At 35.3% G+C, this 13,626-nt stretch overlaps 1 protein-coding gene across 1 annotated transcript in view; it reads left to right on the top strand.

Moving 5' to 3' along the window:
* Positions 1–533: 533 nt before the first annotated feature.
* Positions 534–13,626, top strand: part of LOC129263770 (atrial natriuretic peptide-converting enzyme-like) — a 40,291-nt gene continuing 27,198 nt past the window's right edge. The window contains exons 1-3 of the mRNA XM_054901681.2: positions 534–544; positions 7,287–7,414; positions 12,422–12,454. Coding sequence (XP_054757656.2) covers positions 534–544; positions 7,287–7,414; positions 12,422–12,454 — 172 coding nt within the window. The remainder of the gene's footprint in view (positions 545–7,286; positions 7,415–12,421; positions 12,455–13,626) is intronic.

Raw genomic sequence — 13,626 nt, 5'->3', positions numbered from 1 at the left:
TTCAATCGAGTTCATACTGCCGTTATACAGCACACCAAACCGTGGAAGCTCAAATCAAGAGAAGGAATTGGCGTCGACTGTTTAAACGTAACAGCCTTTATAATTATCGGTGGCAATATTTAATCAGAAAGGTAACTAGTGCCATCAGAGAAATGTAGGACTGCAAGCACCCCTACCCCCGGGGCCCTGGGAACATTTTTTTTACTGGGGGTGCTGATGTAAACTTGAAAAGCTAAAAAAAAGTTTCAATCCAAAATGAAGGTCATTTTGGTTTCGGGAAATTTGACAAGCAAGCCAAAAAAAATGGTGGGCAAACTGGGCTTCTCTTCCTCATATCCATGTTCCAAATACACTATGTACAAAGATTTTGAAGTTCCATCTCCCTGCTGTATAAAGAAATACCAGAGAAGGCGCTCTTATCAGAATTGAGAAGTATATCGGATCACATAACGTTTATGCGTTATACATATGATAATCGCAAGTGATGATAGGGTATAAAGACGGTACCCAAATGATATTCATAAGACGGCAAAATGGCCCAAAGGTGAGTAAAAACTATTAATTTAACATTATAATGGGTACCATGAATAAAGTGACCAAAATCATCTCAATTCCTACTCTTCAAAAAAAATCTTTTCCCACTCTTTTCCCCTTTTCACTTAAACAAAAATCATATTGAGATGTCGCCCCCGGCTCTCTGTAGCGCTACCCCTGACATTTGTAGGCGTGTAAAAATTTGTTCAAAACAAGATCTTAGTCCTACATTGAATCGTCAAATGCTTTTATTGTCCAGGATTCCTTGTCGTGTACTCGATCATGATGATAGATATTATCGGCAGCCCCTCGGAGTGACATCTGACAAGACGCACGACTGGTAGTCCATTTGACCTTTTTTAATTATGTTGGAAGATACAGATTTGGAGCACACTAGACGTTTAATGCACTTTAAACACTTCAGTTTATCTTGGGTAGACGGACACTTCAAGAGACCTAAGGACATTTTGAACTTATTATTTTCGTTCAGGTACTCAGATCCACGATGGATGTGAAAAAAAAAAACATGTTGACTTTGTCTTAATTTTCTAAATTGGAATAGGTTTTAAAAATGGGAAAGGGGAAAGCTTACAACAAATAATAATTATTTTATTATTCATGCCTATTTTGTAAAAGTGCACGATGGTATTACTGCTCATAGCTCGAACACATCAAAACCCAATTGAATTCAGGAAATAATTCATATATCATTACATTATGCGTAAGAATGAATATCATGCTTTATAAAATTAATGTTTGATGCGCAAAATAGGTCATCTTAATTAGTGGCGTACAGATGGGGGCTTGCCCCTACCCCCCCCCCCTCTAAAAGAAATCACAACCAAGGACAAAAAAGAGAAAAGAAAAGAAAATGGAGAAGGGTGAAACATAAAATCATATTCTGAAAATTATGTCAAAATCTATCACAAAATTGGATTTTTGTATATAATGTCGAAATGTTTGCTCGCTTCGATCGTTCGCAACTTTTTGTAAATTTTACCCGATACGCAATATCTCGTCCCCTCAAAGTTTTTGGCTGATTACGCCACTGATCTTAACATTCAAAGTGACCATGGTCAACACAACGAATTAATTAGTAGATCAATATAAACAATCAAACTAAAGAGATAGAATCTAATGCTCAAGAAAATAATAATGTAAATACCGATACATATCATTTATGGAAAGGTTTTGCTGGTATTGCGTCTGTAGAGTGAGAGCGCGTGGGCGTGCAGGAAAATTCTTTGCACGTCTGGATGGGTGTGTGTTCGGGTGAAAGCATTTTTAGAAACTGTACATATACTTTTTGTAACATATTCGTTATGTGAATGCGTAAAAGCTTCAATTTGATCCTATATTAATTAACACCTTTTACGTCTATATTGTGTATTGTTATTGGGCAAATAAAAACTTTATATCGATCTTCAAGCTGATCTTTATTTTGTTAAATGCAATGCTTATTGCAAATCAATTCAGTTTGAGGAAAATGTAATAGTCATAAGCTATAATGATGGAATGAAACTTAATAGATGAGATAGAGGAGTATATTAAGCACAATAAAAACTGAAGAAGTTGAAAAACATTCATACGATGAAATATTTATTAACGTTTGTGAGTTCGCAAAGCGAGTGAGCCCCAAAGAAAGGCATTTCTATTTTAAAATCTGATATGCACACCAAATAATGTGGGGAATCTTGATTTCAGCAGTAAAAAGAAGAAAAATAAGAATGACAGTGAGGCAAATTAAAATTTGAAAAGGTCAAATCGACCTCACTATTTCCCGCTTTAAATCAATTTAACAATGAGCTATACAAAAAAAATCTTTCAGATGAATGTACAAGAAATACATCAGCAGCCAGCTGTAACGTAATCAAAATAAAAGCTTTAATATTCCATCTTATCAAATCGAATCTACATCAATCTGTTGGGATGGAAATTGACGTCTCTATCTCGGGATTTCTAAAATTGTAGGAGTATACAGTTTCATGGTGTCGTGTGAAGCTTTGATGAAATAATGTTTGGTATAAACAGTGAAACGGTGGGAGAGTAGGCAGTTTTCGCTTCTACGGGCACGACGCACGGCGTATTCACACACCAAGCAAAGTGAACTGTCAAATGCCCTCCATGACAAAGGACACGTGAGAAGTCTTTGTCGGTAATTGGTAAATCGAAACAGCAGTTTCGTCCCGGACTCAGGATAAAAATATATTTGCAATTTTTCGTCAGCTCCAAAAATTTGGACGAAACTGCTGTTCTGGTTCACCAATATTGGAAGAAAGAAACACCATCCCCGCTGCTCTTTGTCATTTGACGGGTATTTCCAATTACATTAACTGTGTTCTTGAATCTGTCCCCGTTGCAGTTGCAAAAACTCCTTATTACGACAGAGAGCGCTTCCGTCGTTTAGGTTCATTCGTTTTGACATATTTCAGAACTCTGCAGGGGACAGTTCATTAGTAAATAAAGTCGTATGTTTGATAACGTTGTTGATTTGATCATTTCTTGTTTGTCAGACTTGGTTGGTTGTTTGTTGATTGAGAAATATTTTATATATTTACGTGGGACTGGTCCGGATCAATCTGATATCATGGGTATGAAGGAAGGTATCTATCAAGAGGAGATTGAATAACTTTTCAAACAAACTTGTCAAATACAAAAAATTATGAAATGCGAGGTATTTATGAATTTTTCAAAATTAATTTTCGTGTTGACAATGACTTTGTTGTGGTGCTTGGGTCGAGTTAATCATTTCTTTTTGTTTTATGTGGTTTTTTTTTCAGTTTCACATCGACAATGAACAAGGAAATAGATGTTTCGTCAAATAATTAGTGCTTGTTAATTTCAATATTCAAGAATAATGAAGGGGAATATCATGTTGCCATTTGGAGTGTGGAGTACGATGACCAACCTTTTGCACAGAAATATAGGGAAACATTGGTTGAAGAATGGGGACAATTCTAGATGACAGTTCCAAATGCACATCATCTTCCGTGTCGTAGTTGAACCCATGGATTTAACCCGTTAACCTTTTATTCCACCTTCTTATATCGAACCCCGGGCAGATACTTCTAAGAATTGCTCGGGCCGGTACAGGACAGTAGGGAGGGGTGAGAGGGGAGGGGGACAAGAGAACCTTACTCTGAATCTCTTGTAATAATGAAATATATTTGTATTATACAGTTATGCAACTATAGGTCCTCTCTTTTCAATTGTCATGTGTTCTTACTTTCACAAAAAAAATATGGGATGCCCGCCCTCTGTATCCCTTGTGACACCGCCCCTGCATATCAGTCATGTGGGTTGTAATCAGAGAAGAGCTTCTGCTGTCTCTCTCAGTTGGATAGAGTTCATTGACGGTTATACTGATCCAAATACCACAACAGATTGTTTTCTATCTATGAGCTATGTTTTGTTGGTCCATTTTCGTATGGGCTGTGACAGTTCATGTCATTTCGCGTTCCATATATCAAGTTTGAGTCAAACTTTGAACTCAAGGATCAAGGACCCAATACGTGCAAAAACCCAGAGATGTATCATCTCTAAGATACATACTTACTATTAAAGATTTCATAGATTCGAAAAATGGACCACCTCTGTAATATTCCTTCAAACAATTATGAAGGCTAATAAATAACTTTTATAATAAGGATCAAAAGGTAATATTTTATTGTAGAGTCCTCTCATGACTTCCAAATATAGGCCTATTAGGCCTATATGCCTATTATTGTTCGTCTTAAAGGCCCCCTCACACCTAACCGAGTTGCCTGAAATATACCTTGCGATGGCTGGCGAAAGGCATTTTCTTTTAAATCGTTTTCGATGGTGAATGAAAATAAATCATATTTACCCTTCGTGTTTGGGTTCGTACACCTTCTGGACTAACAGCTGCGATTATTAGAATTCGCGCGGAAATTTTGAACTTGTTTGAAATTTCCCGACGAATTAAAAAATCGTTGATCATCTGTTTGAATTCGCATCTCTTATTTAGTCTGCGGTAATCGTTCGTGTGATATTGTCGCGCATAGTCCCTCATCGTGCTTTTGCCAAAGTGGACCGATCGCGAAAAAATCCTTAACGAAGCAACACGATGACACAAACGTACAAGAACGCCCGATCTATTCCCTCGTCTTCGTTTCTAATCCCATATTAAACCATTGCTCACTGTATGTTCGTCTTATTGGGTTATATCAACCCTTCGCTCGCCTTCGGCTGCAATTTACTCAAAGAGGTGAACCGAAAAATCGATATCCTTCGCGTCTCATATTTATCCTTCGCATAACGTTTCGTTGATAACATTTGACAATAGTTACTGATAGCATGATTTGACAGAAATTTTTTTGAATTCGCGTGCATTTCGTGCATTTTTCCCATTCGTCACCCTTAGTCATTTGCCTACATTCGGTCAGGTGTGAGGGGGCTTTAAGTATAACACTAAAATCGAACAATTTTTATTTCTAGCCCCGCACCCAAAGTGTTAAAATTGTTTATAACAACTATGGAATATTTCACTTTAAACAGAGGTGAAGAATGCCCGTACCAGTTTTTTCATATTTCACTTTCACCTTTCATACTCCATGTTCTTATTGCTTAATATTGCAATATTTGCACCAGAAGACAATGTAGAAAGATACGTGCACAACTACGGTATGTCTGTGATTGTCTTTAAAAGGTCTTTTGGGGTTTGGTTTGGTTTTATTTACCGTATAAAATCACACACAAAATACATTGTTCAAAACATTAAAATCAAATATGCAAGCACTTAAAAAGATACGAATGGATCACTCTATTCAGAGCCGTTGATATAATGGCTCTGTTCTTCCTACAGGTCAATTATGGTCTTGAACTAATAAACTTTAATTGAATTGGATTTTAAATGCAGTATCGATATAAAATAATTTATGTATCTAGAATGGAGAGATCCAACATTTCACTACAATAAAATGTGAAAAAATAATAAAAAGTTGGTAAATCAATAAAAGTTCAAGTCTTCTTCTGGCGCCGAAACTGTAATATAGACTGAAGAGGAGTATAACATGATATTTACTCGGTCGTGTCAGTAGTGGGTTTAAAAGTATGCTCTATACCCAACACGATGAATTGCACTGAAAAAAACGTGATAAACCAGAAAATCTCGACCAAACGCTTCATCGAAGTTTTATTTGAATAAGTTAGCAACAGAAAGTTTTATTGACATTTCGGATTTCATTGGGTTTTTTGTATAAAGGAACCTTTTGAGCAGCGTTGGTTACACATTTAATAGAGGAAAAGTCACACTGTGGTGTAAATTTGACCTAAATTCATAAATAATAGATCTGTAATGACATGAATGAGACAACGAATGATTCAATTGTGGAAAGATTACAATATTTGCGATCAAATTACCATTATCCGAGTCCAGTCCATCGCAGTATTACTAAACGAACGATTCCTTATCATCATGCTGAAATAAGTATGACATACACACTGGTTTCGTTTTATTAAAATGTGTTACATGTACATCTTCTGTGGTTACAAAAATGTGACAAAAAGAGGACATTCTTAGAAACCTATGTGGATGTGTCATGTTTACTTTAACGTTGATATAAATGAATTATTAATAATGAAATGTAAAGACTCATTTGACGAAAATCTATCGAGTCCAGATAATAGTGTTTTATTTTCATAAGAACTAAACTCGATCCCAAAGTCAAGATATCAAGTCTGTCACTATTAATGTCAGGTTTTCCTGTGAATGGTATGCTAAACGAGTTTAATCCATGAAAGGTTTCTTATGGTGGTATTGGTTAGCGCTGGTATTTTTAACGTCATGTAGTAGACGTCCACCTGTAATATTGTCAAAGTTTGTATAAAGGATTGAAACAAGAGTATCAAAAGAAAAAAATAGGTCTGATTGCATGACATATTTTCCTATAAAGGTGATATGGGGATATGATATAATCAAGGTTTGCAATATTGACCATGCTTGAGAGCACCCGGTGGGCTGGTTGCATGGACAGCTTAGCGCAGAGGCATAATAGTTAATAGTGTGGGTTAAGGATAAAATCGTGTGAGTGTGGGTGAGAGTGTGCATTGTCAATGACCCATGTTCACTTTTTGTATGCATGTTGGCTATATAGCCCCCCCCCCTCCTCTCTCTCTCCGGTTCTGAGTGTGCGTGTCCGGTTCTGAGTGTGCGTGTATATGAGGATGTGTGTGGGTGGGTGGGTGGGTGTGTGTGTGTGTGTGTGTGTGTATCAGTTACGCCAATAAGTGGTGGCCTAGCTATACCAGTATCAGTGTTTGCTATAAAAATGCATATCCAAACGATATGTCTCGGTGTAACTATATACTCACTATAATGGGGTTGATAATATCAGGTGTCTACTTCTTTCAATCAATCTGTGTAGCACATGACAGAGTTTGTCCACTTATCACTGCCTATCGAAATACAATCTTGGTATACGTTGAACGATAAGATCCATTCGTTTAATTGTATCAAGGTTTCATGACATTTGCCTCATGATCAATATAGAGTAGAATAATGTTTGATCAGTTAATTTTTTTCCGTTTAATAGTGCCTAAATATAGTGATAACACAATGGTTTCAATCAACAGATCAAAAACACCTTTCATTCCACGTCACTCTCCTGTCTCTCTCAACCTCCCTCTCCACCCTAACCTGATCTCTCCGTCTCCGTCTCCCACTCTCTACTCTCTCTCCCCTCTCTCCATATCTTTCGTTCTGTCTCATTCTCAATCGCTCTCCCTCTCAGTGCAACGGAAGAGTACAAAGTGGAGACAAAAACGTCGAAGAGAAGATGCAAATTATGGTCTCTAGTACTCATCCTCATCATCAGCGTCATCATTCTCATCGCCATCACACTCGCAGTAATTTATACAAGTAAGTTTTTCAAAATATAGTTTGACAGAGGAGGGCCTGCGCCATTGTAACCCTGGTTTGAAACCATCCACCGGATTTATTAAGTGCCGTTTTGTGGAGCATACTTTTCATTGGAAAGGTCTCACACTTTTTGATTTAAATTGATTTTATGATTTGAATTTATCGTACTTGACATGAACACTTACATGAAGGAAAACCATACCGTAAAATGTTCTCTAAAGTCGAGGAAAATATTAAGTTGAAGTTCATGGCTATTGGGGAAATCTTTTTCTGTATAAAAGCGATTTCAATACCAAATCATAGTGACGACCCTACAATCGTATGTTTGGTTACGATATGAACCAAAAACTGCCTTTTGTCCCGTTGAATTTAATCTTCATTGTCAAGCACAAACAAAAGCTGCATGAGCATTATCTTGCGACCCAGATTTCATACAAAACATAACAATACATTAAAAGAATGTTTGTAAATAACATAACAATTGTGACAATGTTTATTACTGATCAGCTGACGAGAGTCAGCGGACTGACAACTTAATTATAATTATTGATTATGGGCTTTCAGTTAATACAAAGTTCTTTAAGGCGTTTGAATGTAACGAAAATAATGTTCACAATTAGGAGTGTTCTCGATTTTAGTCCAATAGGGTAGAAAGTAACATCGTTATTTGCAATAACACAAACTTTCAATCGGGCATGATAAAAATATAAGTTTTCTTTTAAGACTTAACCCTAAATCTCCCGGGGTATTTTGATTCTTGTCATTCCCGGGGGGCATTATGGCCCCCCCCTTAAGATCTCAGCCGCGGATTGCGCGATCACAACGAAAATTTGCACGATGGTAGAGAATGACGTAATCTACGCAGTTGCATTGGTAAATTTCACTGAATTCATATATTTTTATTTTGTATGAATTAATTATGCTAATTTATTCATGAAATCATACTTTTTGCTCTGATTCACTAAATAAAGCTCCTAGAATGCTATTTTTAGGTGAAAATATTCTTTATAGCATTCTTAACAATTGTGAATTTAAACGATTATGGTACCAAGACCAATTTTCTATGTATTTTATTGTTTTTTTACTTTTTGTTTTTTACTGTTTTTTTTAATGGAAATCGTTCCAGACTTAATTCTGATCATAAACAAGGCAAAATTAATTAAGTTTAATCAGTAAAAGTAGAAATAATGATACATTTATGAATTTTGGCTAATACACAATCTGCATTGGATTTGTACATGAAATCACGTTTATGAGCAATTTGGGGTCTGACATGCACTTACATAATGTTGCGTAATGTCGTGACCGCGTACCCGGGCGTCACAAATCTGGTCTCAAAATTTGCGCGAGACTTGAAAGTAAAAAGTCCGTGAACGGCGAGGTCAAAAAATTTTGCGCAGCAGATATATCGCGAAAATTGTCGAGGGGGGGGGGCATTATGCCCCCCCCCCCCCCCCCCGGGAGAATTAGGGTTAAAATCATTGACAATTTAGATAGTCTTCATTTTTATTGTAATCTGGTTTATATTAATCAAATATAAATAATGGCTGTTCTGGACTACCAGAAATGGGATTGATTCAAAACTATATCAAGGACTACTACTGATAAATATACCGAACCTATCAGTTGATGTTACAAAATGAAACCTAAAGATAAGTTGTAAGCTGGACTGTGCTATGGTTTTACCCAAGGTTTTTCACATTAACATGAATGACGAAAATCCTCTGTGATATTAAATTGACATTGGTAGACAATAAGATAAGATGTCATAAAATGTTATCATTCGAAAGGCATATTTGAATTTTTATTGTATTATTATCATTAGGGACTCTTTTAATTACCAATGATAATCTTTAAATTTACAGTCAGGCAAACATTAAAAGTCATGCATTTACCCAAATATGCTTAAATTAAAACAACCTCAGTAAGAGTTAAATGCATCATATGAATATTCTTAATGAAGAGAAATTAATTGTGCAGCTGTCATGCACATAGATTTGACACTTAGGAAATCGATTATATTCAAACGTGATTTTTAACACAACCAACATGTGGTTGTGACATTTAAAAAAATCAATCATTTTAAAGATGATTTTAACATTGTTATTGACAAATCATCACGCAGTTTTGACAATAACTTTTTAAAACATAATTATAGAAAAATATCAAATTTGGGTGCCTCGCTCGAAACCAAATTAAAAATGTTTTCCTCCTTTCGAAAGTGTAAGACATATTTTGTCTCGTGACAAGACCACTTTGTATTCTCCATTTTAATTTACACCTTTTCACCAGTAAATGATCCTCTTTACAATTAATAAATTAACTAAATTATTGTGTATGACAAAAGATGCGAAAACTAATGCATTTCACAAAGATGTACCAAAAAATCAAAAGGTCAAAATGTCTCACATATAGGGGTGTAGGAAGCGTGTGATTTCGCTTGAGAGATTAACGCAATTAGGAGTCATCTCATTTGGCGTGAACCATAGCAATCGAGAAATGCAAATACACAAATGAAAAAAATAATCATGATAATGGGGAAAAAAATAAAGATCTGAACTCCCATCGCATGGTACTTTCTTACGTACTTGCCCTGTAGGTATAGGAAGTGGAATTCGAGAGATTAATACAGCAGTAAGATTAACTTATACTGCATGAACCATTGTAATCTCAGGAGGCTCCGCCCACTTATAGAATAACCATGGTTACATCTTTATTTGCGTACCAGTCCATCGGGGATTTCCCCGAATACTGCACGGCTACCACACCACTGCTACATCTGAACTAAAATTGTATTCGTCAATGGAATGACCCACGTTTGCATACGATTTGTTTTACACATTTCTTGGCCTTTATACCCTGCTCATACATTGTATGGCTCAATCACAATCTACTTTGCGTCACTTATTCAGCGGCTTTTTAATTTACTATTAATAATAGAAACATGTAAAATCATAAGCCACTATTTGGGGGTAAAATCTTTTGCGATATCACTCTATTATTTAAGTTTAAATTTTGCTACGTTTTACCCTTATTGCATATCCTTCAATTATCAAGTGTTTTTTTTTCTCATGTAGCATAATTGTGTATTAAAAATTATGTGGACAAGCTGAACTGGTAATTGTTAAAAGTTAAAAGAGTATTGAGATGTATTTATATATAAGTATATATATATAAATACATCTCAATACTCTTTTAAATTTTTGAAAGGTCCGAAATCGGTATGTTCAACTTTAATCCAGTTTCGATAAATCGTGGACGGAAATTTCAGTTTATTCGAAGGCAACAGACCGCAGTCAGAGATTTCCATCTAAAATTGCAAATCCAATTTGATTTATGATGTTTATTCAAAGCAGTAAATCAAACACAGGGGTTGATATTTCCATATTTTCACGGTGAATAGAGCGTCCTCAAATGCACAAATAGTATATCCTTCAAAAGTCGAAATTGATCATTTGTGTCAAAATGTGAAGTCAAAACAAGAATTTACGTGAAGAGAAAAAGGAAAAGAGGGTTTGGGTCATTATCAATAAACTTTTTTAATTAAATCAAATCTGATGATATCCAAACGCTTCTGTCATGATCTGAAGAGAATCAATTAACTTCAAGTAAGCACTTATTTTCTTCCAATTGGCATTTTCATATTGATTCTTCCAAATCGATTTTAGTGTGCAATGTAATGAATAATCAATCAGTTAACTTTGAATAAACTTGCGCCGTTAAAAAGTGAGGCTTTTAATCCGATAATCAAAGCTGATTTATCTTTGCTGTCCTGCTATGAGCAACATTAGAATTCATATATTTTCTGAGAGTATATCAGAAATGTATGCGTGAAGTCACTTATAATATTTTTTTAGATGGCGAGAATATGACATGTCCTATTGTGGGCAGTGGCGTACCTAGGATTTTCCACAGGGGGGGAAGCAAATTCGTCCCCCCAAAAATTTGACAAGCAAAAAAAAAAAACAGTCTGCAACCACAAATAAATGATCTCGTCCGCCAAAAAATTTGACAAGCAAAAAAAAAAGGTCTTCAAGACTCGTCAGGGGGGCAGGGCTATGTCCCTTGCATGGGTTGTGACTCGTCAGGGGGGCAGTCTGCCCCCTCTGCCCCCCCCCCGTAGGTACGCTAGTGATTGTGGGCCTTTCCCTTACATATTGTATGTAGTAAAATTTAATTACAGTTTTAGCAAAATAATAGCCTGCCATAACTTTTCAATATTTAGGCAGGTAAATAATAATATGAAATTAATAGTGAAATCCTATAATCAAAATCTAAATTTTCGATTGCAGATTCCGTTGTCATAACTATATACAAAAAAAATATATTTCTTTCCAGAAATTATAGAAAAAGGGATTTAGGGCTTCGTCCCATGGAACTTTTGCATAGCACTTTTGATATTTACTTGAATAAAAAATTGTTGATGTTTGGAGATTTATTCGATTTACTCAAAACATTGCACTCAACAAACTGATATCAAGCCACAAGCACGTTCGTGTATTCAAAATTGAAAAAGTGACCTTTCTAAGTTATTACCATGAACGTCATAATGACATCACAGGTGCCGACGGCTTTTGTAGTAATACATATACACAGCAATAGTCAAAATCACACCATGAACAGAAGAGATATATAAATATTTGACAGGACTTCTCGAAATATATGAAAGGAGTATCGTTGAGCTTGGCATAATTTGGGGGTGGAGGTGTTTATTTTGTTTGACACAATATTTCGGTTTCAATCGGAAATGACCATTTCACTATGGATACTATAAGTCACGATCTCCGTTTTTGCGAATGGCAAATTAAGAATCCCTCAGACATTAATTTGGATTAAACATTTTTTAAATAGTGTCTTATTACACAATTTTAGTGATATTTAGGGCCTAATCCCCTTAGTTCGTCAGCTCTAATTGTCAATTTGATTTTTAAGTCTACCTTGTTAGGTAATGTCTGAGTTTTTTTTAACTGAGGCTAACATTTTGAAATTTTTCTTTTTTCATTTTAGGTAGATCCTCAGATTCACAATATAACGACATAGGTAAGGATTTCTGCATTCACTTCTTCCATTTTCTTCGAAAGACGGTTATATGATTCATCTATTTCATTTGTTTTTTCGTGTCAAGTGTTTAGTTCTCTTCTCATGTCTATTCATTCCCTCACTCACTTCCCCTTCCTTCCTGCCCCCGTCCTTGCTCTTTTAATTCCTACTGTTTATTGTTTCTCTCTAACTCAGTCCTTCTTTCTTATCCCCTTGTCTTATTCTGTCTTCCATATCCATTTTTTATCTCTTCGAACTTTCCCTTTCTTTCTTTATCTCTCCACCTCTGATTCTTGTTTCTCTATCTCTCTTTCTTTCTCACTTACGATGCTCACCCTTTCGTATTATTCGCCGTTCTTTTCCCTAGATACCTTGTATATTCATTTCTAATTTATTTTCTTTTGTATAAAGCGGTTTATAAATTTTGTATATCATTATCATTATTATTATTACTATTTCTCTATTTCTACCTCCGTTTCTTTCTTTCATACTCTTGTCATTTCTTCCCTTTTCTAATCAATTATTGTTTTTATATAATGTTTTAATAAAATTGTGATTAATAAATTACATCAGTCATTGCATGAACTTTATCTACCTAATATTAGTTACAAACATATCAAGACTTACTACCAATCTGACATAAAATAGCTTCTCCTGTTTCTGTGTCGGACATTTTCATTATGTGGTATGAACACACATTTCTTTTTGTCATAGAAATACGGACTCTCCGATGCTATAAAAATTGGATGAATGGTGCGGAAATCAATAAAAATGCTAAACACAATAAACTGCTAAGATTAATCGTCCGGTTATCACTGTAATTAAAAAAAGAATATGAATCAAACAGGCCGCTTACATATTCTTTAATGACATTACTGTTCATCGGGGTAGAACAGAGGATCAGATATTATTGACAAATATCACAGACCACGACCGCTTAATCGATTGTAATGATTATTATTCCACTTAAACCTTTTTGAAAGTAAATAAAATATGAACGATCATCAATAGGAGAGTGGGAATGTGAGAGATTTGTGGATAAGAATTTTTTGGGGAACCTCTAGTTGTTTTACATAACAAAAGCTAATTGTTTTTTTTTTAATATAGGCGATACTTAATTGATAACAATTATTTGGTTTTATTTTCTTCATACTGATGGAGGCCATTTTTTC

The sequence above is a fragment of the Lytechinus pictus genome, chromosome 1, assembly GCF_037042905.1.
Source record: "Lytechinus pictus isolate F3 Inbred chromosome 1, Lp3.0, whole genome shotgun sequence".
NCBI classification, from domain to species: Eukaryota; Metazoa; Echinodermata; class Echinoidea; order Temnopleuroida; family Toxopneustidae; genus Lytechinus; species Lytechinus pictus.
The sequence above is the reverse complement of the archived record's forward strand: the minus strand, read 5'-3'. Positions and strand labels throughout refer to the sequence as shown.